This window comes from Gossypium hirsutum, chromosome A05 (genome assembly GCF_007990345.1).
Source record: "Gossypium hirsutum isolate 1008001.06 chromosome A05, Gossypium_hirsutum_v2.1, whole genome shotgun sequence".
Taxonomy (NCBI): domain Eukaryota; kingdom Viridiplantae; phylum Streptophyta; class Magnoliopsida; order Malvales; family Malvaceae; genus Gossypium; species Gossypium hirsutum.
In genome coordinates this window covers 13,532,850-13,558,735 of record NC_053428.1, presented here as the reverse complement: position 1 = coordinate 13,558,735, position 25,886 = coordinate 13,532,850, and the positions used below count along the sequence as shown (strand labels likewise).

At 31.8% G+C, this 25,886-nt stretch overlaps 4 protein-coding genes and 2 long non-coding RNA genes across 10 annotated transcripts; 2 read left to right on the top strand and 4 right to left on the bottom strand.

The window, feature by feature from the left end:
• The first annotated feature begins 3,973 nt into the window (after positions 1 to 3,973).
• Positions 3,974 to 8,093, top strand: LOC121229373 (uncharacterized). Of its 3 annotated transcripts, none has more exons than XR_005927106.1 (4): positions 3,974 to 4,184; positions 7,298 to 7,404; positions 7,510 to 7,653; positions 7,729 to 8,093. It is a non-coding gene; the product is annotated as an uncharacterized lncRNA (long non-coding RNA). The 3 variants fall into 3 exon arrangements; XR_005927105.1 differs by having other exon boundaries at positions 7,186 to 7,404; XR_005927104.1 differs by having other exon boundaries at positions 3,975 to 4,184; positions 7,338 to 7,404.
• Positions 8,094 to 8,112: 19 nt separating this feature from the next.
• LOC107958377 (trihelix transcription factor ASIL2) lies at positions 8,113 to 9,952 on the bottom strand. Its single transcript, XM_016894140.2, has one exon. It carries the CDS (start codon positions 9,377 to 9,379, stop codon positions 8,228 to 8,230), a length of 1,152 nt encoding a protein of 383 aa, XP_016749629.1. The 5' UTR covers positions 9,380 to 9,952; the 3' UTR covers positions 8,113 to 8,227.
• A 1,658-nt stretch (positions 9,953 to 11,610) lies between these two features.
• On the bottom strand, positions 11,611 to 13,012 carry LOC107958378 (dormancy-associated protein homolog 4). Of its 2 annotated transcripts, none has more exons than XM_016894141.2 (3): positions 12,413 to 13,012; positions 12,198 to 12,297; positions 11,611 to 12,092 (listed from the first exon to the last, which is right to left on the bottom strand). In XM_016894141.2, exons 1-3 carry the CDS (start codon positions 12,666 to 12,668, stop codon positions 12,065 to 12,067), a joined length of 384 nt encoding a protein of 127 aa, XP_016749630.1. In that variant the 5' UTR covers positions 12,669 to 13,012; the 3' UTR covers positions 11,611 to 12,064. The 2 variants fall into 2 exon arrangements, with proteins under 2 accessions (XP_016749630.1, XP_016749631.1); XM_016894142.2 differs by having other exon boundaries at positions 12,217 to 12,297; positions 12,413 to 12,935.
• A 1,150-nt stretch (positions 13,013 to 14,162) lies between these two features.
• On the top strand, positions 14,163 to 15,169 carry LOC121229372 (uncharacterized). Its single transcript, XR_005927103.1, has 2 exons — positions 14,163 to 14,602; positions 14,722 to 15,169. It is a non-coding gene; the product is annotated as an uncharacterized lncRNA (long non-coding RNA).
• A 2,723-nt stretch (positions 15,170 to 17,892) lies between these two features.
• On the bottom strand, positions 17,893 to 20,262 carry LOC107958379 (chaperone protein DnaJ). 2 transcript variants are annotated; one of them, XM_016894144.2, is made up of 6 exons: positions 19,707 to 20,262; positions 19,340 to 19,433; positions 19,141 to 19,208; positions 19,009 to 19,053; positions 18,568 to 18,801; positions 17,893 to 18,441 (listed from the first exon to the last, which is right to left on the bottom strand). In XM_016894144.2, exons 1-6 carry the CDS (start codon positions 19,809 to 19,811, stop codon positions 18,367 to 18,369), a joined length of 621 nt encoding a protein of 206 aa, XP_016749633.1. In that variant the 5' UTR covers positions 19,812 to 20,262; the 3' UTR covers positions 17,893 to 18,366. The 2 variants fall into 2 exon arrangements, with proteins under 2 accessions (XP_016749633.1, XP_016749632.1); XM_016894143.2 differs by having other exon boundaries at positions 17,893 to 18,437; positions 19,707 to 20,260.
• Positions 20,263 to 21,984: 1,722 nt separating this feature from the next.
• LOC107958381 (probable complex I intermediate-associated protein 30) lies at positions 21,985 to 25,230 on the bottom strand. The gene is made up of 7 exons (XM_016894145.2): positions 24,979 to 25,230; positions 24,722 to 24,835; positions 24,577 to 24,627; positions 24,262 to 24,353; positions 23,058 to 23,138; positions 22,823 to 22,921; positions 21,985 to 22,284 (listed from the first exon to the last, which is right to left on the bottom strand). Exons 1-7 carry the CDS (start codon positions 25,028 to 25,030, stop codon positions 22,096 to 22,098), a joined length of 678 nt encoding a protein of 225 aa, XP_016749634.1. The 5' UTR covers positions 25,031 to 25,230; the 3' UTR covers positions 21,985 to 22,095.
• Between the last annotated feature and the right edge of the window lie 656 nt (positions 25,231 to 25,886).

Genomic DNA, 25,886 nt, shown 5'->3' with positions numbered 1-25,886 from the left:
TTATCATTTATTTAGAAATTTAATTTTAAATTTAATCAAAATCCAAAATAGGGGATCTGAAAGAAAAGGAATAATAGTGGAATTAAATTAAATCCCAAACTCACATGATTTTCAATTTGTTTGTCACCACGGAGCATCATAAGGCCAAATTCTAACTTTGGTAGGACCATGAAATTTTTATTTATTCTCCGATAATGCACCCTTTAAAAAGAATGATATTTGTGGTCATCAATATTTATTTTATTTGAATAATTATATTTTATTAAAATAATAACTATAATTCAAAATTATTAATTATTTTTGTTCTTATCTAATTTTATTTTGATAATTCAAATATTTTCATTAAAAAAATCCTAAACATGATTAAAACCATTTTTTAATGTTTTGAAAAATAGATGTGTTGCTGTACATAAATATTATCCCTTTTTCATTGTTTTCCAATTGTCAATAAATAGAAGGAATAAATGTTTTGTTTATAGAATTTTACATACAAAATATAAAGTTGCCTAGTATGTAAATAATTAAAATTTAATTTTTTTACAATGTTTAGATCTATTAATAATCTCTATTTAACCATTAAATGTGAAGATAAATGCGCTTAAATTAACATCTTCTTAATTCCTACCCTAACAACAATATCGATACAAACTAAATTGAGACTCAACCAGCATAATTAAAATTTGATATTTAGACATACCTAATGTGTTAAAATTTAATATTTAAAAAATAATTTTAGTATGATTTTATTTTTACTAATTTTGGTTCATTAAAAAGTTAATTTTTTAAGCGAATCGAGTCTTAACTCAATTGCTATCGACAGTGTCCTCAACGGAGGAAGACATGAGTTCGAGTGCACTAAAGCGTATTATCCTCATATTCATGGCTTGAGGAAGACGTAGATTTAAACATATCTATATAAGAAAATTTCTACAAATCTCATTGTAGATAGCAATAATTTTAATTTCCAGGGCCATGGCCAAGGAAAATTTATACTACTAAATCTTATGGTGGTATGGTACAAACAAAAACAATGATTTTAAGTTCAACCTACTAGCTTAATCTATTCTAGTTTTGTTGTTGACTGATGGCCAAGAAGTATCAAAATAATTGGTGTAACTGTGTTGCAAAACTTCATTTTTAATTACTGACTCTTTTCAGAATATGATACATGTCATTATTTGATGTGTTAATTAAGGAAATCAGTATCATCTCAATGAAATGTACCATTTTTTTAATATTAGTATATATTGATATAACATGTTTCAATGTATTATTTCGAGTTCATTGTTATTTTTATTTTCACAAATATATATTTATGATTTATTTTTTTAATAAATTATACATGTATGCAAATATATCTCAATTACATAAATATAGATATATTTATATGCAAATATAAGTTATAAATTTATTAATTAGGTTATATAACTTAATTTAATAATTATATTTTAAGTTTAAATGTAAAATTAATTTTTTTTAGAATAAAAAAATATAAAAGTTAGGTTTAAAATATCAAAATTTTATACCAATTAATATGCATTGGTACTTGTCACTTTTGAAATGCACTGAAATATTGATTGAATCAGAATATAGATTACTTGATATCAATTGAGGACCGATATATTATATACATATCGATACTGATTGTCAGTAGTTTACAAAGCCAATAATCTCACATTGCTAACAAACATATAGTTTAAAGATTTTAAATAAACAATTCTTTATAACTTGGTCAAATGAGTTGGATGTTTAGTCCACTAGATAAGAGTAGATTTTATCATAGATTGAGTTGGGTTAAGCTTATAATAAATTTTAGGCTTGTTTTCTAAGTCTGACTCAAAAAATGTCTAACCTGGCTTGATCATATTAATTTTTTATATAAAAATAATTTTAAAAAATCAATATATCAATACACTAAAAACAGTAAAACAAATGTTTCCCAATAAATGTAAAATCACAGTACTTAATAGCAAAATTAACAATAAAACAAAAGTTAAACAATATTCAAACAATAACAACAAAATTGTAGTAATATAATAGTAAAATGATAGCAAAACAACGGAAAAAAAATTAGACTGTTCAGGCCGAGCCGCGCTAAAAAATTCTTACTCGAGACCCAACCTGTTTAGAAAATGGGTCTTATTTTTTGGGTTTATATTTTTGTCTAAACCTTTTCACTTTTCGAGCAAACATTCGAATTTGAATAGATGACGCAACCCATAATCAAGCCTAAATAAAAATTTACTCATTAGGCTTTATACAAAAAGCGATTGCGTTAAAAGATATAAAATAAAAAGATAGTCTTAGATAAAGAAATTGTTTATATAGCATATGATTGAAGTATGATAATTATTAGTTGATTTAGATTATTATTGACATCTCAACCATAAAATATCATAACTTTTTAGATATAGATTTAAGATTGAATTTTAAAGATTAAATCCAAAAAAGAAAATGTTATTAAAAAACAAGCAGGCCATTGGATAAGCAAAATGGAAGGTTGTGATTCACTAGAGAGTTCTCTTTATTCTACAATTGAAGGATTAATTTTTGAAGAGAGTAAAAATATACTCGCATCATATTTACTAAGGAATTACCTAAATTTGAACTTTTCAGTTAATTTTTTGAAAACTCGAAGCCGAATGAGTTGAGAGTGAACATCCCATGCCAGTAGTAGGAAGGATGGATTGGTGAAGGTGAGGTGGGCATTGTCATCATCAATTAGATGGTAAAATGGGTAGGGGTCGACCTTCATTCAATAACTAAAAATCCATTTCTATTTTTAATATCCTCATACTCAGTTTTTTTTTATAATTTAATTGATTTAATTTTTTGTGAAATGTGTGTATTTAGGGAGTATTGTCGTAACACTTCAAATAAACTTCAAGAAATTACTAGTTAAATATATGTACTTAAGAAATAATAATTTAGTAAAAAATTAATGTAAATGTTGACTTTTATCATACTTAACTTATTAATTAAGTTGATTTACGTATTAATCGAACATCAATTCAATTACAAAATTATTATAATGTATTATATTTATCATCCACGCACATTTAAAAAAAAGTGAATATTTTTTTAAAAAATGCCAAACGATTTAAAATTGTTTTATATATTTTCTTCTTCTTTCTCATTATATTCAACTAATAATATATATAAATACGAGTTTAGAAAAGAAATTATAAATAATTTTTTATCATATTTCTATATAATAATTTTAATTATATCGAAATATTTTGTTAAATAAAATTAGTTGAGAAGAATATTTATCATAAATACAAGAATTAGGATTCTTTTAAAAAAAACTGTTTTTAAAGAACTTTTATAATAATAATAAAATGTTAAAATTTATATTAAATTGATTTATGTTTGAAATATTATTATTTCCATTAATAAGTAAATTAAAAAAACTTATATTATTTTAAATTTAAATATCAAAATTTTTTATTTATATAATATGTAATCTTATATTTCCTAGGAAAATTTTAGAAATACTGCAATCAAATATTTAATATTATATAAATACTTTAACAACTATTAAAATTTATTATATAAATTGAATTTTCAAAATAATTTATATATTTTAATTATGTTATTAGTTATTATTTTAAATAATAATAATATATTATATTATATAAAATAAAATTAATTTTTTAATAAATTAAATATCTAACATGACTAACGCCACTTGAACTGAGATTACAGTTAGGACAAAGAACAGCTCGACCATCAAGTCATCACATGGGTTCATTTTAATTATTAATTTGATATACATTGTAATATTGATTTTAATATATAATTATAATTAGGATTGCATGACTTTTACATTCTTAAAAAAATTGAAAGTCCATTTAGATTTAGATAATTGCTGATGCAATCGTAATTCTAATTAGGAGACAATGCAAGTAATAAAATTACATTATAATAAGAAAAAAACTGTTATCACCGTATTATAATATAAAGACTCCAATAACGAAGCAAATACCCAAAAAGAAAATTGAACATTATATCTAAATATTAGGGAAAAAGAAAAAAAGAAAAAGCCAAGATTGAATTATAAGCTATGGTTTCGCTTGAATTCAAGAATCTATATCTGCAAAGTTTGTAATTTCCTTTATATTTATGTGCATTTTGGTTCCATCACAAAGTTTCTTCTCTGCTCTTTCAAGCCCTGATAAATGGTAAGCTCTAATCTTTTTCAGCTTGCCTTGATTCACAGCTCTTTCATTCGCTGTAGCTTATATACACCCATAAACTTGGATGGGTTTTTTTATTATACATCTATTTGTACGATTATAGAAATGGTGTCGTTGAACTTTCTATTGTGGTTAAGATTTTATGGTTAAAAAGAAAAAGGGGGAAAAAGAAAGAAAATTCTGTAGCTGATAGGCACTTGACTGAAATGTTAAGCAAAAGCATATCGCATGATTGCTTGAAAGTTAGAAGCATATCATTTACTTGAAGTAACTATGATTTTTATTTGTCTTTCTCTCCGACAATTGATATCATTTAACTTAAGACTTTTGGGATTTTTTTTACTGTGACCTTTGCTTTTCTTTTGGTATCTGTTTAAAAACGTTTGTGCTTTGCCTGGAGATTTCAATACTGTCAACTTTGTTTTTATGTTGATTTAGTTGCCAGGAAATCTTGGGGTATATATATATATTTATATTTGAATTGGATTATCATAAGTGCAAAAGGAGTGTCAAAAGGTAAAGGGGGTAAAGAATCCCGGCTATCTACCATCTTTTCTTATTGTTTGGACCATTTATTTGACCATTTTATCATTGAAAAGTAGCATATTGTTATCATGGGATTAGATTTGTTCCCCTTTCTAAGGTATCATCTAATTTAATTAAGAATTGCAGAGTCAGATTCAATTAAGGAGACAATTTTCTTTTCTTTTTGTCATAAAAAACTTCATTGTTTATTCCTTAAACAGTTTGCCAAAGTTATAGTTAATAAAAGGCATCTCATGAATCAAAGAATTAGTGTTTTCACTTACTATAGAAAATAATAAAAAACTTAAAGTATGTAAGGTTTCTTTTCATTCACTTCAACTATATCATCATGGTTTATATACAAGCAATAAATCTACCAATTATTCTCTTATAGCTTTGAACTACTCATGTTGACTCTCAGGTCTACTTCTCTTAAATCTTTTTTTGGTCTCCTCATATTTAGGCTTTTGTTTCTCAAAGGCATATGATTTTTAGTAAGAGGCCCAATTATTGAATCCGCTCTCTGTTTCAAAACCATACAAACTATTTAGAGTAGATTCGTATCTAAATAGACCTTTGATTAGCCTCACAAAATGTTTTGGGACCTTAATTTGTGTACGGTGTCCCCTTTAGAAAATTATTTTTACAAATATATCTGTATATTACTCTCAAAGGTCAAAAGTGGACACCTTGTTATGACACTAGAGGTAAAGCTAATGCTGTATGTTTGGACTTTAGACATTTCTATTAATTATTGTATTAGAAACTTGGTGTAGAAGCTTTGTGGTCTGGAGTCTTTTTATATCTAGTCTTTGTAGGTTCATCCATATCTAGAATATCTAAAAGCCATTGATTTGGTATTTGATATCAATTTAAGAGTTGATATTGTTCCATTTGCCTTCCTGTCTCCAGAAAAGAAAAAGGTATCACTTTCTGATCTACTGGAGATAGATCATTGGTCCAAGAGTTGCCGGTTGAGTCTCATGTAGCTTTATTGTTTGATTACTATATGAAAGTCCACAAGCGTTAAGTTAACAAAGCCTGTATCCTTGTATTGTTCAATATCCATGAAGTCTATAAGATTAAATTTGCAAAGCTAATATATCTCTAATACTTTTTTTTCTATCAATCAAATAATTATGTAGGATTATCTGCAAAATTTTATTCAATTTTTGACCCTGATTTCAGCATTATGTAACTCTTATTTCTTTAAGTTTCTCCATGTGATTGGGTGAGTAACCACTCTTGCTTTGCAAAATAGAGGCACAAAAAAAAAAAAAAAACAAACTGTTGAAATTTGGTTCTCTGTTATTTATGCTCTTTTGTAAGATCGGTTGGCATGTCTTGAATGGATGAAATTACTAGTTTGAAGTTAAAATTTATGCTTAACAAGAAATGATCTTCACATAAATGCTGATATCTTAGGAAGTATGTCTTCTTTCCATTCATATGCCATTGCAGTTGTTTCACCTATAATCCCATAGCAGCATCTTGAGTGGCTGATACTTTGTCTCCTTAAGATGCTTTCCACTTACACCTTGTAGCCTATATTTTTGGAGTTGAGTTAGCCCATTCTCCAAGATTTGCAAGGATATCATTTTGGGATCCATATGGATTTGGCTCTAGATCTACTTTTGTGGATAAGTGAATTCCTTGCTGTAGGAATATATAGCATGGCAAAAGAAAGAAGTTTCTTGTTTATACCGATAATATATTGAAGTCATTTAGTGTAATTCCTTGAATCTTGGGGGAAAAACTGCTTGGGGCTTTACGTTTATGTGTTGGACAAATAAAAAGGAAAAGCAAATTGTGGTAAATTTGAGATGTATCTACCACTGGTGATTCTCTCACTCTCAAAAAATACCACCTTGAATGGTGTGAACAGCATGTGGGGAGACCTGCATGTACGGTTTTTAGGGGGATATGGTCCAAGGGTTGGCTGCATCAACCCGACTAGAGGGACTGAGAAATTAATAGAGTACAAAACTTATCTTCAAGCTTTACCTTGTTTTGCTAGTTTCGAGGGCAATTGTGGAGTCACTGAATGAAGTCCTCGGTTTCTTTTGGAGGTGCTGATACACAACGAGGCAGAGATGACTAAGTGACAAATGGAATACGGTGACAACATATGACTTCTAGAGATTTCTCATTATGTATCTGGTCAGAAATGTGTAGTTGGTAGCACTTGGGCTGTTACCTAATACGGGTTTACCATCGTTCAGGATGGAAGAATGAAAATACTGGACTCTACTACAATGATTTATAGAGAACTGGACCCAGTTCCTGCATTTATTATTTGTGCCAAATGTTTTTGAACGTGCTATTCTTTTGTGAAAACTCTGGCATCAATAGACTATGGTTGGCAAGATATGTAATAAGATTATATCTAATTTGTTATTGCTATTTAAGTGTTCATTGAGATGCATTTCATTTGATTTCTTTGATGTTGCTCTACCACTAGAAAAACAAATCATATATACAATATGATTTCTGGATTGCATTGGTTGGATATGTTAGCTTCAGCGAATCTTGTTGTGGATTCGTGATTACCTTAAGAATGCCATGTGCAACAGCAAAAGATGGTGACTGCATAATGGAGTTGTTTTTCTGCAGTTCAAGAAAACACCTTATGATCAAATGAAGCAGTCTTGGCATTATTCCTGGGACAGTTAGAAGCAAGGTACATTTCTTCTTAGTCATCAGCTCACAAACAGAGAAACTTCACCGAGCTTTGGGTAAATGGTTTTTTGGAGAACTAATTCATGAACTTCTTTTGCATGATCAGCTCATCTTCATCTCTTCCAAAAACCAAGCATATATGTATGACCAGGATCCTTGAATGATATTTCTGTTGGTTTTTGGCACATCAGGAAGGAGACTACCCCCCAGTACCTGGCTTCTGCCTAGCACAACATTGACAGTTACCAAGGTTTGTCCCAAAATTCTTTCTGTTCTGAATTGTCTAAACATCATGAACTAATCGACCATTCCGCACTGATTGCAGATGACTAAATAAGCATACAGCAGCAAAGGAAAAATTTACGATCAACAAGCAGTGAACGAGAGGATTGCTCCAAAATCCACTCAGATGCAACCAAAAGATTCAGTGGTAGCAGTAAGTTTGATGAAAACTAAGAGTTGGGATCTGCTGTAACTTTGGGTATGTAGTTGATCCTTTCATCTGGTTCACACCACATGAAATGTATCCATTAACAGATTTGATCTGACAATATTTAACGACATTCACAGTGAAATTTAACAGAGATTTCTTTGGATACAAGCAGCTGAGCATCTTCTCACAATCTTAACATTCCTTCAAGTTAAAACTGTAATAAATAAAAGTACAATAATGAAACTGTTGGCCAGAAAAAAAAAAGAGTACAACAGATAAAGCATGAAAATACACTCAAGAACTACCAGTTCAAATACAACAAATCCAGGGCATTTGCCCCAAGAAGACACATTAAATCTAAAACCTAATCCAATTACAAACCTACAGAATTTTAGTTACTATTACCACTAATGTTATTGTTGTCGTTATTATTGTTGCTATTATTAATTTTAGTGTGGTGATCACTAGATTTCCCAATTCCACCACTTCTTCTACCATGCTTCAACTGTGAAATCTCCAGCTGTGTCTTCATGAAAAACTGCATCCTCTGCAATTCCAGCTCCTTTGCAAGCTTCATTCTCTGCTTCTCCATTTCCACCACCTGCTGCAGCTTCGCAGTCTCCGCCTGCTCATAAGCTTCCCCAAATCTCAATATCGCCTGAGTCAAATCTCTAACCGAATTCCCCCATTTCCTTCCTTTCCCTCCTGAACTCACAACCTTATCAACCACCCTCCTTGCCCTCTTCCCCGTCGTAGGTGGCGGTAGACTATCCATTGAATCCGCTTCCTCCTCCTCCGTATCCATCGGAGCCCGTTTCCTAATTTGCATCTTATTCTGATCCTTTAATGCAACCATCCTGGGTTGCTTTTGTTGTTGTTGCTGCCTTTCGTGAAGCTGGGAAACTCCAAGCGGGTTCAAGCTGGACCGGATCCCAACAGGAATCCCCATAGGCACTTTAGACAACAACCCAGTGCTTCCACCACTGCCACCATCCGCGGCCGTCGCAACATTAACAGCAGTCTTCGCCGTGGGACCAATAAGTTGATCCAACTTCTCGAAAAATACCCACTTACTCGGCCCACCTCCAGCTGCAATCTTAGCTTTCTCTAACTTATACTTCTTCTTAACAGTGTCGATCCGGTTCTTGCACTGAATATCCGTTTTCGGGGTCTTCCTATAGTCCTCTCTGCTACTCACAATATCCGCCACTTCTTTCCAGTGCTTTTGCTTTAAGTTCCCACGGCTCAGCTCCAAATACCTCTCTCCCCACGCGTCGATCAAAACCCCTGTCGCGTCTTCGCTCCAGCAGTCTTCTCTCCCGCCTCCACCGCCGCTGTTCTTGGTCTGTTGCGGCGGCGGAAGCGCCAGTACGATCGTCTTCTCATGTAACTGCGGCTCTTCCGGAGGTGGGGATTCAGAAGGAGGCGCGGCGGCTACCGTTACCGTTATTCGACCGTTTGATGAAGGTGATAGGGAGGACGGAGATGGAGATCCGGCAGCAGCATTCGAGGGCTGGGACTGGATCTCTTCGTCTTCCTCCATAGAGATCCACGAAATATGGTAATTTGGGAGAGTGGAAAACAAGATTAGGGTTTCAACGATAGAAAGTCAGGGATTTTGGTATTTGGATTATTCTTGGGTTTCGGTTCTTTCATCATCTTTCTTTTTTAATCGGTTGACGAGAGGGAATGATGGCGTCGGTGAAGGTGGTATAGAAGAGGGGACACGTGGAGAAGGGAGGCTGAGGTGAGGGGGATGTGATTGGGGAATTGTGGGAATCCCGTCACCGGCGTTTAAGAGTTGCCGGCTTGGGTAGTTGCATCGTCCTGTTTTTAACTGACTAGAAATGTAGAAATAGGGAGTTGAGGAAAAACGCCATCGTTTTCTTTTGAATAATGGACTTTGTACATTTGCCCTTTTCCGTTGCTCCACCTAAGTAAATGACCCTTTTGTACCTAAATTACTTGGTCAACTAATCTCTCACGTTTAATATTGAAAATACTAGTGCTCAGTTTTTTTCATAAATGGATTGGTTTATATGAAAAAATATTATTTTGAGATTGCAAGTATCAAGCTTTTTTCTTTTGTAAATTAAAAATTAATAAATTTTTATTTGAATGCACATTTAAGTGAATGGTTTACCAAAAATAGAATTTTGTAGTTGAGGGAGGGGTACTTTAGTCATGGGATAGAAAGTATAGAAACTTCTGATGAGTTAAGAGGAAATGGGTGCACGTTTTGGGAATTCATGGTGGAATCCGTGAAGAGCCGCTAACGTAGCGTTTAAATGTCCACGTGTAAAAGAATAAATGGAGTGTGAGGACGTTGTGGGTAACGTTAACCAGTGTGCCAGCTACGTTAAAAAGAGATGATGCTGACGTGGGAAGAGAGCGTCAGCAATTGAGTTGAGTATCGGCCGTGACGTTCTCTTGCCGGTTATCACATTGACTTGGTTGGAAAAAAATAAAATCTTAGGGCGGAATTTATAGGTAGATTAAATTTGTTTTTTTGATATAAAAGTGAAGGCATATATTCTAAACAAAAATTATATAGATTTACTTATATTTTTTAAACAAAACATTTCAAATATTTTCCATGTTTTTACTGATGTTATGCATTTTAGTGTGTTTCATTTATGCACTACTATCAACAAATATATAAAACATGGTACATTAACAATTTTATCAATGCTAGCCCCAAACTCCCAACTTTTTTACTGCAAATTTCTGTTCATTAATTTAGAATTTTTAAATAATCTAAACATTCAACTTTTGTTAAATTAGATCAAATTTCAAGAATATGGATTCAATTCTTTTTTAAATTTTAAAACTTAGGTTTTACTTTATAGAGTGAAAAGAAATTTTGAATGGAAAAAATAAGAAGTATAAAAAATGTAACTTTTTCCTTTGGTAAAAAAAATGAATAAATGAAAATAAAAACTAATTTTCTTTCCCTCCATTACTTGGTAGAATTGAAAAGTGAAAGGAAAAACAAAATAATAATAATAATTGCAAAATGTATAATTTGAACTAAGATACACTTCTCTTACTTTTTTCTCTCCTTTTATCTTTTCAATTTAGAATGATTAATTTTTATGCATTAAGATGGAAAAATGAATGATCATCTCTCATATTTTCTTTACTCTCACTTTTCTTCGCTACCAAAACTTTGAAAATTCATTTTTTATCCACTTTTTCACTTTCTCTTCTCATCCCTCTACTTTTCAACCAACCAAGCATTAGAAGTCGTAAAATGATTAATATATTCTTAAATCTAATCAGTGGTTGACTTGGTCAAGCCATCGATTTGTTGCTCCGATCAAAAGAAAATTAAAAATCTCGATTCAACTGATTTTTTAGCCAGTTCAATTGATTTTTTAGCCGGTTCAATATGTTCATACCAATTCCTGATCCAATCGGTTAAAAAAATCGATCGGATAAAAAAGCATTAAAAATTAAAGTGAAAATACAGTAGAAACTAAAACATTGAATTAAAATGAAAATGCTCTTAAAGTTGAGCCACCAAGGGATAATTTACCCTAAATTAATATAAATAATTAAATAGAAATAAATGTAGGAGGGAGACAACCTACCTAAAACCGTATAAAACAAAAGAGAGAAGTTACAAAGTCAAAGAGTAAAACAAAGAAACAAACCCCACATTTAGATTTTGGATAATTAGATTGATCTCAAAGGCATGGATAGTGGGAGACAGGAACTGTGGCAGTGACTTTCTTCAGGAAATTAGAATAAAAGTGGAAGAAGAGAGTAAAATATTGATAATCGTATATATATTTTTATAGCTGCAAATTACCGAGTTCCATTACATGAGGATATATATACAGAGACTGATATTTACAAATTAAAAGCTAAGACAAAGATAAACACAAAACCATATGCACATGAAAAAGAAAAGAAATATGTACAAAAGAGGTTCCTACGTCCGTCGTTCCCCTCTCTCGGAAACTCCATGAAATTGCAGTGATAGTTTTTTTCTCCATCGTTTTAACGATTCTTCATTCGAATCATCCAGTCCTTTTATTATTGTTAATTACCAACTTAATTATTACCGATACATATATGATACGCATATATAGATGCATAAGATATATATATATATATGATATGATATGATATGATGAAACTTTAACCGAAGCTTGATAATATGTACAAAAAGTTTCTTTCATATGTCGATTCTTCAAAAACGGAAGTCGCCAAATTTCCTCTCTCAACGATCCAAAGCACTCATCACAATCCTGCAAACATCACCACCAATTTACCAAAGATAATTTGGTTAAACAGTTACAAACAAATTTTATTTTTGCAATTTCATAAGTAGTAAAAAAAGAGAGAGGGAGAACCAATCGTAAACAGTCGGACTTCTAGGTTCTTCCGATTGAAGTGCTTCAGCCGGCGATTTCCTTCTCGTGAATCTCCTAAAATCCCCAGTCGGTGTCCCCGCTGCAAATTAAATTAACACATTTTTATTTTTTATTTTTCCAAGATCTGCCTATTTTAACTCATTTGTTCCTATATACAGAGAGAGATCCAGCAAGGAAAGTAGAGATGGACTTACGTGACAAAGGTGTCCCAGGATTGCTAGACCCAGAAGGAGAACACGGAGCTGAACCCGGGTCCATAGATAGGTTTTTCAAACCAGAGTTACTCTTAAGAATCGTAATGCTCCTAGTTATCATAACCTGACTAGTATCAGCGGTAGCAGGCGATGATGATGCGGCTGAAAATGAACCATACTTTCGTAGTTTTCCGAGGCCGGTTTCTGGCATAGGCCCGGCAAGCGTTTCGTCCCAAAGTTTGTCTAGAAAACCCATGATCTATGTGATTGACAAACTGTTCTTCTCTATAAACGTAACACCCGTTAAAAAGCCGTTTAACAAACAAAACAAATGATTATCCGTGTATATATATATATATCAATGGTCTTTTGCTATATATATTTGTTTTTGTGATCCGGCGGAGAAACGACTGTTACTAAGAGAAGGGAAGGAAACTGAAAATGGGAAAGATTTGGCGAGGTTGTGGGGATATTATTGTTGAAAGAGTTTTTTGTCTCTATTTCTCGGGGATCTAACTGCTGGATTAGGGTCTTTATACAGACCAGATCAAGGTTAAGAGGGAGCAAAAATTTTGGAAGATAAGGTGTTGAAGCTTTTGTTGGCTACTTTTGGGGTGCATGGCTCCGGCTAATATGGCTTCATTTCGAGCCACCCAAACATTGGTTAAAATTGAAGTCTAAAACTAAACTTGTTTGGTCTTTAATTATAATTTAGTGATCAAGTCTAAGTATACTAATTTTATATTTTTTTGGAAAATGGTTAAATGTTAATTTAGTTAATAATTTAACTAAATTTTTTGATAAATTTTAATAATATTAATAAAAATTAAAGTATTCGAACTTTGAACGTATAAATTGAAGTTTTATTACTTGTAAATATTGTGTGGATTCTCTTCTAAATCATTTTAAGTTTAAGTTTCATAATGTGTCGAATTAGTCTATATGTAGTTTAATTTTTAATCAGTTGTATTTTATATTGAGTTGATTTTAGTTCTAATTAATTAAACATTTATTATATATGTAAACTTTTTTAAAATCCAGTTTTGAATTATATAACAAATTTGTATTATACTAATACTAGCAAATAGTTAACAAGAGATTAAGGGTCTGATGGGCTATTAATTAGTTTATTAATGAAAGATGACTTACATTTGGGTATTACGTTGCAATTTCATTAGCACTAATTTTCTTATACATTCGTTACCACTATTCTAAATGGCAAGCTTAATTTGATTCTCATGGAAACCATAGCTTAATTATCATAGCGTAGATTAGTGACACTTGAGTGATTATTTTTGTCGATAATAAAGAGACATATTAAACTAGTTCTGTACATTTAATTAAAGCTACATTATCTTGTTCAACTCGACCCCAATTATTGTTTCACAAAACTTGAGACTCTAATAAATATATTATGTATTAAAAGAAGGGAAAATTAGCAGAAAATGCCAATTATTTGAATGATGTTTGAGCACGAAATAAAATGAAGGAAATTATGTTAATTAAAAATAATAAGCCGAGAACCCCGAACCCAGATTAATAGGAGCCAAGCACTAGCTAAGAAAAGGTCTTGTGGGTAGGAGGGAACATGTGGCTCCCACTTTTGTTGCTCTAAGCTTTACACGTCAATTAGATAAGATTGAAGATCCCACCACACTCCATGCTGTTGAGTTAAGTTTAGAGAAGTAAACCACACTCATAACTATAATAATCAATTTAATTCTCAATATTTATTTATTTTTTACTTCTATCCCTTTTTTTCTTTTTTTTTTGATAAAAGTCTGGTCTGCGTATTTTATTCAGTAAAAAAAAAGTGAAAGACAAAAAGCAAAAAAACAGGAAAAAACCACCCTACAAAGAAAAAAGCCCAAAAAAGAGCCCAGAACAAAAAAACCTAAGCCCAACCCTACGCAACCATAAAGCTGAAAAAAAGAGAGGAGGAAACCCTAAAAACCCTAAGACACATATAGCCCAAGAAACAGAGTACCAATCATTCTCCTGCTCTTTCTTTCATTTCCATCCCAAGAAAAAACCATGCCCTTCTTCTTCCTCCATTAACTGTCACTTGTCTTTTTCTATATTCATGGCTATCAGCTACATTTGATCTCTCTGATTCTTCTTCTGCTTCTCTTTCTTTTTGCTTTTTTTTATTGGCTCTTTGGCATTACGAAAAGTCGCATTCCGTTCTAGGTAAGCCTTCGTATTACCAAAGTAAAAATACCCATAAGCATCGTTCGCTCGTTGACATGGCTGCCTTGTACATTTGTTTATGACGTTTGGTTGTTGAATCTGATATGGGATTTCTATAGTTTGGAGGAAGGGGCTGAAAAGAAGAGAAAGAGAAGGGAATATGTTAACGTGCATAGCTTGTTCAAAGCATTTACACAATAACAATGGATCTATAGGGCGCCATCAGGATGAAGATACTTTGGAAACTCCTAGGGCTAGGCAAAGCATCAAGGCCCTCACTTCTCAGGCATTGTGATTACTTGCTTTATGTATATAAACATGTAGAGATTTGCACATCCTCTTCTATTCGTTTTCTAAGAAAATGCGGGAAAAACTGAGTCCCAATATTTGAAGTCATGCTCTGAATCCTTTGGCTTTGAGGGGTTCAAGTTTCTTTTTATTTTCTGATGGAAAAATAAGCTGGGAATTATTTTTTTCAGCTGCGTCGCTTTCCATTTTCTTAGGAAACAAACATTGTAGCCCAGAATCCGCCATGTTCTTAAATATTTTTCCAATTTGTTTTCGAAACCCTGAATTTGTTCTTTGATTCGGTCTTCCAGGCCCATTTATATTAAACGGACTTTGTTTCAAAAAAAAAACACTAAATTATGATGGCCATGTAAAAATATTGTCCCATCATTTTCTAGTTTTCTTATCAAATTTGGGAAATCCTAAAGTTGAATAATCAACCATTCAAATATATGTTTATATAGAATAACCAGTTTGTGTACACATCAGTTTTTGTTTAAAATGATTAATGAATTTCCAAATAAATAATTAATGAATTGAAAATGTTAAATTTATTTAAAATAATTTATATTAATTTTAAAAATATTTAATATTACAATAATAAAAAATTCTTCATGACTTGAATATTAATAAAAAAATATAATAGATATTACTTATTTATTTAAAAGTATAAATATAACATGCATTATTTAAATAAATTTAAAAATGAGTAAATATAATCTTTCATAAGACAACGATGTTGGTTATAAAATTCTATTATGTTCACATGTTGTGATCATAACCTACATTTGTTTTCGTATAGCTTTTTTTTTTTTCTAAAAGAAAGCTATATTTTAGAAAAAAATAATTACTTAATTATATATTACTATTAGGAATAAAAAATGTAAATGTGTTGGTATGGACAGATAAATTCAAATTTTAAAAACTTCTTTTCCTACCAAATATAAATAAAAATATTAAGTTATTATAAATAAAATAACAATATTAAATAAAAATCTGATTTATAACGTACAGTAATGAATTTTAAGACTTTTAAATTAAATTAAGACGCTAATTAACATTAAAGTGAGGAAAGAAAGTTGTTAGTATGTAAATTAACATTAAAAACGAATTGTTAATGTTTGAAATTATTAATAAAAAAACATATGGTAATTTGAATTTTAATAAATAAAACTTTTGTTAATGTGACAAAGTGGATTAAATTGAAATTTATTAAAACTTTCTCATAAAAACGTTATAAATAATTTTTTTTAAAACCAATTAAAATTATTATTAAATATTTATTTTATTATAAAAATTAAGCCTATCGGCTTCGGTATAGTTATACTTTTGTTTGTTTTTTTAATCTTTTCAATTTTTAATGAATATACTTTTTTCTTTTAAATATAAAAATATGAATATTATAATTAAATAAATAGCAATTAGGGTTGGATAGGGGCTCAATTGGGAAAACCTACTAACAAGCTCGGTCAGTCCAATAAATCATGGGAGTTGTTAGCCCATTGATTTTGGGTTATTTTTGTTTTTCAAGTAATCCCTGTGCCCATTAGGCTCCAATTTTCTCCTTCACTCAGTGGGTTTTCAACAATTTCACCTTATGATCCAATCAACACTATAAAAGACAGCTGTTTTATATATATATATATAATCAAAAATTCTTCATCTGTTTTATGGTTTGAATATAATTTTATTTAGATCTAGTATTCAAGTAAAATTTTTTTAATAATGTTGATTTTAAAATTCAAATTTAATTCAAATGCTTGAAAAAGAAGTCTACTTCTATTTTTTCCAACCACTTATTAATTAAAAGGAAATAATTTTTAAAATAGGATAAAATTGTATATATACAATTCAATGGAAATAGTCCAAAATCATAATTCAAACTCTATGTAAGTCATGTATTGAGGAAAGAAAACAAAATTGTAATTAGAGATTTGAAATATTTTATTTGGAGAACTTGTGAAGACCAAATCACATCCTTCGGGGGGGAATGAATCTTGGATGCTTTCTATGGAAATTATTAGCCTAATTTTGTAACAATCATGAAACTTAGTTTTTAAAGCACTCAACTTGTTAGCCTTAAAAAATGCTTAAACATCATGTGCTCCACAACTTGCACTTTTATATATCTCAACCAATCCACAACTTGAACAATTTGCCATATTTTTACAGCTAGTTCCTTCCATAACTTTAGTTCTTTGCCCTCTCCAAACAAATAAATAAGAATGTATATTTACATATATTAGGGGGGTCTATTTACGTAAATGTAAATCGCATTAATATTACATTATTTTTAAATCATTAAATTAAATTAAATTGATGATTAAGATTAAATCATAATTTATCTTTCTAATTTAATAAAACATTTCTTAACATGATTACGATGTCTAAATATACATGTATATGTATAATATTTTCATTAATAATAAAACATTTATTAAGTGCTTATTTCGAATTAAAATGTCTCAACCATTATTAAATATTAGAATATTATGTTAAGATTGGATTGAGACCAAAAGCATTTCTTTTTTCTTTTTTTTTAATAAACAGAAATAGGGATAAAGCAAGAAAACCATGCAAGTTGCCAAGTTGTATCTGGAAAGTAGACCCTTGGGGAAGGAACTAAACTTTTCTAGCAGCTTGCAAAGTTGGTTTCTACGTTGGGCCCATGATTTTTTTTTTTTACCTTTATAAAATTAATTAGTTTTCACCCTATCATAATCATCATCATGTAATATTTCACAGGGTAAAAATTAATTTGAACTTGCAAATAATCAAATGAACATGCCATATCGAATTATGGACGATCCAAAACCTGACTGCTTCACCTGACAACAAAGAGCACACGGAAAAGATTTTGTTGGCTGACCATTCCAGAAGAGGCTGCAATAACAGCCTGTTTCCAGTTTAGTTGCTCGGTGTTTCCAGTTCCCCCCAACTACCTCTAAAATGAAATAATTTAGTGGAATCAGAGCAGCCATCAAATTAATACACCAAAGATCTCTGGGAATTTATGACTATCATTGATGGACGATCTTATTGGCCCCGCGAAATAGAGCCCATTGATTAGCAATACAGGGTGGTCCTAAACATGGTAAAATAAACCTACAAATCAAAATTCATCGACATGGTAAATTGAAGCTAGATTGGTAATCCAGTGAAGAACAATGGTAAAACTCGTGTAGTTCCCCTTATTACAGCCGAACTAATCTTCTTGCCGTGATTTCGGCTTTTGTTGCAGGTGAGGATCGATGTCACTGTCGACCAAGACGACCAACATGCCACCCACTGCCGCTGCTCCGTCTTGGGCACAGGATGTTAATACGGTTAAGTTTGGCCAAAATAATATAAGGTTGAAACTGAATGATTAATCAATGACTGAGCTGGTGTGTTATCATGAAGCAGAAATGCCGTGATAGTTGGAAGAATCATCATGGCCTGAGGAAAACTTTTGCTTCTGCCCATTTCTCCGTCTACTACCGCCGGCTCCTCCGATTGTTCCTCCTCTGGTTCTTTTCCGTTGCCTGATGTCTTCCTTGTGTTCCATCTGTCTTCAAACCATCATTCGAAAACAACAGCTTTCATATGTATCATGAATCAGACGCATAAAATTATATATATATTTTTAAAAAGATGCACAAGTCAATTAGATTCGAGTCTTAGAGAATCCAACATACCCCCAGAAAGATATGATTAAGTCGTGTATCGATGTTTTCCGGCATGGTCTCCCCTGAACTCATTTCGGAGGAACTCCGGTTGTTGGAGCCCGAACTGTCACCGTACGACGCAAACGAAGATGAAGCAGAGCAAGATGTTGGTGACTGACCACTACAATCTAATGAATCAATGTCAGCCTGGAACATTTTTTCAAACAATTCCTGTAATTCCTCAAAGCTTTCTTCTCCGTTTTCCTATACATTCAGATTTACCGAAATAGGTAAAAAAAATAGTTTTGACAGTTGAAAAACAAAAAAAGTAAATAAAACAGTGCGAGTTTACATAAAAAGGGCAAAAGAGCAGCAAATGGGCTATTTGCAATCAATTATGTCTACTAAAACAGAAGCAATGGCAATGCCATTAATAAACCCGTAAAGATCAAAACAATGAAAGAAACTTACACTGGACATCATGGCAGTCATTTCGTTCAAAAAGTCTCCCATGCCCTGAAAAATTAAACCATTCCATTAACCCTAAATCTACTTGAATTAAAATATAAATAAAATATAAAAAGGAATTTTGAGAAGAGTTACATTTTCGTCGTCATCACTGTCATAAACTCCTACGTCGTACAGGAACCTTTTGTTTGCGTCAGACAGAACTGTTTATAAAGTCAAAGTGAAAACACAACAATGCAATAATTACTCCCACTTAAAACAGAAAAAACAAATCTCAACTTGAGTGACTATAAAAAGCAAATTGCAAATGAATAGTGGTAAAATAGTAAATTACCAGAATAGGCTTGTTGAATGGCCTGGAATTTCTTCTTGGCTTGTTCCACAAACTTGGAATTTGCCGAGGCAGAGCAACGATCAGGGTGCCATCTCTGTCCCCAACAAACAACAACCAAAATTCAAACCTTTTTATTTTTTTGCTTTTACCGTAAAAACTTTCATGACAATCATATAATTTTGAAGGCTTCGTTATCTTTTAATGTCACGATAAAACCCAGAATTTAATGGGATCGGTTTACAAACATTGGGTATATAATTTCATAGCCAAAACAAGAGCTTGTTTTAACTGAATTCAATGCATGTTCTTCATAATGCATGAATAAACACCACAAAATAAACAAAATTAAATGGGGCTAAAATCTAACCAGGGCAAGTTTCTTATAAGCAGTCCTGAGCTCTGTTTGAGTGCATTCCTTATTCAACCCCAAAACAGCATAGAAATCATTGTTTTTCTCTTCTCCATTTGCCATTCTTAAAAAATCAAACCAGACCAAAAAACTCGAAACAAAAGTCCTTTTGTCTCGTCGACAAATTATAGTAATAAACAACACAACTTAAAACGGGAAAAGAAAGCACTAAACCAAGCCAAACCCACCTAAACAAGACTAGAATTTAGAAACATGAGTTGGGAGTTAGGACACTGTCTTTGTGGAATCCTTAGCATGTACTTCCGCGAAGAGAAAAGAAAAACAGAGAAATGAAATGAAACGAAAGGAGGGTAAGAGAATGTCTCTGCAGACAAGACTCTCCAGAAAGCGGTCGTTTATATAAGTTTTTATGTTGTGCATTTATATACGCGTCGTTATTTTACAAATTAACGTTAGGTTTATTGGTTTCAACGTTTGAAGTAGTGTGGGGGGTTATAGATAAGATGAGGTAGATGGGACGGTGGGGATTGATCCCAAAAGGCTGAGATATTTTGCCTATTTGTGTATCCACTACTTTGCTTACCGTGACAACATTTGGTTAGCCTTGCTTTTCTTATATAACTTTTAGAATTTAAAAACTAGATTGAGTGAATCAATTTTCATGATATTTGAAAGTTGGAGGGGCCCATCAATGGAGGTAAGATGGTGGGCTTGATCAAGTTTTGTCCAAACCCCAATGGCAAGTGGCTTAATTTCTTTTACAACTTGATGGAAATAAGTGGCTTAACCTCATCCTTATTTACGAAAAAACCACCGTCAAGTTTTGCCAAAATCCAATGCTTCAAATTTTAGATTCCAGTTGAATTACTACTTTAAAAAACATGTCATTATGATCATCTTCGAATTATGTGCATCATTATTCAGGTATTACCATGTACATCTAGATTATGTTGAGGGAGAAAATAATGAATCACATTGTCTTACCAAAAGATAAAATTTCTCCTAAAGTACAAGATCATAAAAACATACCATTCCTAAATGCAAGTACCTTGATTAATCCCCAAATGTAATGAGGCATGGGGATTATTTAGAGCAGTCTATACAAACAAAGAAAGTTGTCGGTCTGAGAAGCAGCAATGTCTCGAAACTACTGTGGTCCAAACTCCAAAACAAGAATTTTGTTAGGAATGGCCACGTGAATTTTGTTTAGAATCTGCCCCCAAATCACGTGCCTTTTCCTTCTCTAACATTGTAGAACCAACCAACATCACCACTTCTTCTTTATTATATTCATTTGTTATCTCCATCTCTAGCAATTTGCATTTCAAAACAATGGGGGAGTAAAAAAGAGAATTAAAAACAAAGATTACAGTTCCATCCCTTGGAGTACCTCAACAGATCATTGAGTTAAAAATATATTTAATGAATTTAATATTCCAATCTCAATGGTGTAATGTTTTTAATAAAATATAGTCGGTGAAGGTACCTTGCATCTTAGTTTAATCATCAAATCATATTCAAATGATAAAGGTGCATGAACTCCAATTATTTATTTTATGTATCATTTTCTACCATGCAGATTTCATTGATTTAATTGAAGATATATAATAGCAGTGGGCATTTGCAGGGAGATAATAAAACGTTATGGAGAGAGATTCGAGCTTGCATTTTGCATGTGCATGTGCTACTACTGCTATATTTGGAAGATATTTTTCCACGTCATTCCCATTCCCATTATTTTCCAATCATATATTCTAAAATGCACATAATATATTTAGACCCTTAAATGTGTCTGTTGGCATCAAATGTCCAATAAAATCGAAGATTTTAAATAACAAATGTTTTTTTTTTTAATATAGCGTGATATTGAAAGTGGGTTCCTTTCCTCAATAATTTTAAATAACTAAAATCACTTTATTTACTGATTCACTAAAAGTTCGTATTACTGTCACTTACATCCACTTTCATGGCCAAACAGATAACCATATCAGTTAATTGGATCAATGAGATCGAAAATTGGTTAACTCCAATCAACGCAAAACTTATCAGTAACTTGATCAACAAGATATGGTTACTTAAAACTTACTCTTACCCACTACACATAAACGACCTAAATTTCCATGTCTTTAAGAAAATCGGTTAGCGTTGATTCTTTTTTAGTGTTTACAGGGTGGGCCGGAAATTTTGAAGTGTTGGTTTCAGATTTCAATCCATCATTGGCAGTAAAACCAGAGATAAAACTAATGGAAAAAGAAAGAAGAATAAATTACAGTCATCGGGAAGCATAAACCTTTTTCATTTTTCTAACGTGAATTGTGAAAACAACCTGTTATGATGAGGAAATCTAAGTAAGGCCCGGATTTTGTCCAAGGTAAAGCAGAATCGTTCATTGTGTACGGAGGGCTTTAATCCAATCAATTTCCAATTTGAAATCACCAGGCCCAGAATTAGCACCAGGGACGCCACCATCTGCATTAACTGATAGAGACATCCCCAGTATACGAGATGGATTCATCTCCAATTTTGCTTCTATCACATTTCCTCTCCATGTTGGCAAGTAGTGATCCAGGGGTATCTGCAAGTGCAACGTAATACAAATCATGCACCAAAATCAGTTTCGGGTATATATCCGATAAGGATGTGCTCAATTTCTAGTGTCATATAGTTGACGAATCATACCCTCATACCCCACGTCTAGATATGTGTTAGCCACTAGAGTTGAACACCTCCACAAAATAATAAGATTTCACAAGGGACGCGACCAAACAAATTGAAACCATATAGAAGCCTAAAACATGACATTTACACTCTTTCATATCGCAAGTGGATTTCGAGATGCTGAGAGTTGAGAGGCATAACAGAAAATGTAAACAGTTGTTTGTTTGATATGTGAAATGTGAACCCTTTTCAGGTAGAATGTAACAATAAATAACAAGTAAATATGTGTCATGATTTCAGTTCCTTTTATAGCCATTTATCTAACAGCATTCTACTTATTTTCTGTATGACCACTATAAACATAAATCCCATGTTCAATGGTCCAGTTATATTTTGAAATACATCCCATGAGCAGAAACCAGTAACGTCAATTGCCAAGAATACGAGAGTTTTACCTTTGCAATGTACCAGTTGTCTTTGGGAACAAAAACAAAAGATTGCCATGAATTATCTTCCATCTGTCCAGGTGAATTCACCCAATTTTCTGTATAAATCTGCATATAAGTTTATAAGATTCAATAGAATACTTTCGTTATATATAATTCAAACAAGTCAAAACAGATAGAAACAACATAAGTAGAAGCCTTAGATATCTGTTTACAACTTTAGTTCAATATAAGTGGAACTCACTGTAGATATATAACATCTCCCATCTCCTTTAATCCTTAATGCAATTGTATCATATGCTTCCAAATCAATGAAGCCATCAAACTGCATATATACGAATGAAAGAAAAAATGTCACTAAAAAGAAAACAGATATTGCAAAAGAAGAAATTTAATTTACGGTGCCACTACAATGAGTGAAAATATTCTGTTCTATTTATGAAGATGCAATAGAAGGTAAATTTCTACATTGGAACTCTTCAAAAGAAACCCAAAGTTTGAATGATATTGACTCACTTAAAACAAAGTAGAACTAAAACCTTGCACATGCTATAGAAATTGACAAACATTTAACTCCATGAAGTGACTAAAGAAAGGGAAAACATAGCCTAAGTTCCGAAAATAACATCCTAAACACTAAGCTCATGAAGGGGTTTGCTAGTATTAATGTTGCAAAAGAAGAAATTTCATTTACGGTGCCACTACAATGAGTGAAAATATTCTGTTCTATTTATGAAGATGCAATAGAAGGTAAATTTCTACATTGGAACTCTTCAAAAGAAACCCAAAGTTTGAATGATATTGACTCACTTAAAACAAAGTAGAACTAAAACCTTGCACATGCTATAGAAATTGACAGATATTTAACTCCATGAAGTGACTAAAGAAAGGGAAAACATAGCCTAAGTTCCGAAAATAACATCCTAAACACTAAGCTCATGAAGGGGTTTGCTAGTATTAATGTTTTTATGTGACGTATCACAAATGTTGAAGCAGCCTGAAGAAAATAGAAAACAAAGGATTCAAGAAAGAAATAATTAATAGGAAAACAAATGCATGATTGGCTCGATACATATTAAGAGCAAGTTTAACAAAACAAGCAGAATACGCCTCATCAAGTGATAGGCTTGATCCATATTGCTGCAGAGACTAATATCACTTCAAAAGGTATACTTGAAAGAGCAAGTTTGAAAACAAGCTTTTATACAACATTCATAAAGCTAAACAGTCTTTCGAGATTCATCCATAATTCCATATAATATCAGTCACAAAAGGAACATCCACCTATCTAGTATCTACAGTCTGCACTAAGGACTTGATGATGGCAAGAAAAATTGACACCATCCAAAATTGATGCCACAAAAATAACTAAACCATTACGATCGGGAAACTCCAGAAATTACTTCAGATAATTTATAGCATGTAAAAAAGCTGGAATTCTTGTTCACCTTCTTAGACCGCATTCCACAAAAGCCGCTCCTAGTTATGTTCCATTTTGTACCTTCAGTTACATCCCGGGAAAGATTCCCAGAGAAAACTCCTAACAATAAATGTTATCCGTAATCAGATAAATAGTAAGCAATTAAAAAGAAAAAGAAAAACATGAAGCAGTCAATGGTAAGAAGTGTATCAGTATAATGGATGCCAAATTAAATTATTTGAACAAAATCATCTAAAGAGAGCCTTTTCAATGAACCCTAATTGACTCACACACACATATATAGTAAACAAAAAATTAACATTAAAACTATTTTGACTATTACCACTTGATTTATTAGCATCGTCTTTGATCTCCAATGAAGCCGACGACAACCCTGGAAAGTAATTATTAGGAAAATATTACAAAAAATTCATTTAAAAAAAGAACATGATAAGAAAAAGAATTTTGAAGAGCGTTTTAAGAGTTACCTCCAAATTCAGCATCAGAATAAAGATGCCATTTTTTGAGCTCCTCTTTTGAACTGAAATTGAATATGTATTTTTCAGCGGGAGGGATCCAATCATCAACATTCCATGTCAGAGCTTCATTTTGTTTAAAAAAAAACATAATTTGAAATCAATTAGCAAGGGAAACAAAAAAAAGGGAAGGGGTCGAACTATTTTTTATTTAAGAAATGAAAAATAAACAGATTGATGAAATTAATAATCGAAAGTTCTTTTTTTACCTTTCTTGGTTGCATTCAGGGAAGCTTGCCATATCCCGCGAAACCTTGACATTTCTTCCTAAATTCTCAAACAAATTTCAAAATTTAAAGAATCCAAACAAAAAAGTAGTGAAAATTTTATAATGATTTGGATTGAAGTAAGCCAAATCGAAATAGCTAAATATGCTTCAGTAGCGGCGTCTGTTACTGTTCATCGTCACAGTTGTTAACAAAGAAATCAGAAACATCTTTTACTTTCCATTTACTCCAATTTCCCCCACTATTTGGGCCGATTAGTTTGAAGAAACGGGCCTTCATTTTGGGTTTACGCTCACGCTTCTACACTTTAATAGGCCTCAGGGGGAATTCAATGTTTTTTTTGTTCTTTTTTTAACATAGAGAAAATCTTTAAGAAAATAAGTCATTATTTATCATAAAAATAAAAATTATTAATCTTTTTGGGCTTAATCATTTTTATAAACAAATAAGTTTTAAAAGCTTATCTTACTAAGTCACCAAGGATGATAAACATTTACTTACAAACATTATCGATAAAAAGATAATTATGTGGATTAAGTTATTCGTGCAGTAATAAAATATTTGTGTTGATATTGAATTATTCGGTAATAAATAATAAGATGCATTATAGTGTTAAGAGAAGAAGAGGTGTCTACATGTAAAGTATTATCAAAAAATAATTAAACATAATGATAAAATACATTATATCCTTAATACAAAAACATAAATTTAAATCTTAAAAATAATTTTATTAATAAAAATAATTAGAAACTCTGAATAGTTATGGAGATATTGCCGGATACTCTTGGGAATTGAACAATGAGCAAACATGTATACCTTTTGGTCAAACTAATCTCCATTTTTTCAACCTATCAAGTTGTACTTTGGTTCTGCCAAAAAAGTTAAGGCAT

What these genes read in the sequence shown, in the direction of transcription:
- LOC107958377 (XM_016894140.2), bottom strand. Translation starts at nt 9,379, where the DNA reads ATGGAGGAAGACGAAGAGATCCAGTCCCAGCCCTCGAATGCTGCTGCC.
- LOC107958378 (XM_016894141.2), bottom strand. Translation starts at nt 12,668, where the DNA reads ATGGGTTTTCTAGACAAACTTTGGGACGAAACGCTTGCCGGGCCTATG. An exon ending in TCCTGGGACACCTTTGTCAC is followed by an intron (nt 12,298 to 12,412) that starts GTAAGTCCATCT and finishes TTTAATTTGCAG; the next exon opens with CGGGGACACCGACTGGGGAT. An exon ending in AGTCCGACTGTTTACGATTG is followed by an intron (nt 12,093 to 12,197) that starts GTTCTCCCTCTC and finishes TGATGTTTGCAG; the next exon opens with GATTGTGATGAGTGCTTTGG.
- LOC107958379 (XM_016894143.2), bottom strand. Translation starts at nt 19,811, where the DNA reads ATGGCAAATGGAGAAGAGAAAAACAATGATTTCTATGCTGTTTTGGGG. An exon ending in ACAGTGATGACGACGAAAAT is followed by an intron (nt 19,054 to 19,140) that starts GTAACTCTTCTC and finishes TTAATTTTTCAG; the next exon opens with GGCATGGGAGACTTTTTGAA. An exon ending in TGACTGCCATGATGTCCAGT is followed by an intron (nt 18,802 to 19,008) that starts GTAAGTTTCTTT and finishes CTGAATGTATAG; the next exon opens with GAAAACGGAGAAGAAAGCTT.
- LOC107958381 (XM_016894145.2), bottom strand. Translation starts at nt 25,030, where the DNA reads ATGTCAAGGTTTCGCGGGATATGGCAAGCTTCCCTGAATGCAACCAAG. An exon ending in TTCTGATGCTGAATTTGGAG is followed by an intron (nt 24,628 to 24,721) that starts GTAACTCTTAAA and finishes ATTACTTTCCAG; the next exon opens with GGTTGTCGTCGGCTTCATTG. An exon ending in GGAGATGTTATATATCTACA is followed by an intron (nt 22,922 to 23,057) that starts GTGAGTTCCACT and finishes ACTTATATGCAG; the next exon opens with ATTTATACAGAAAATTGGGT.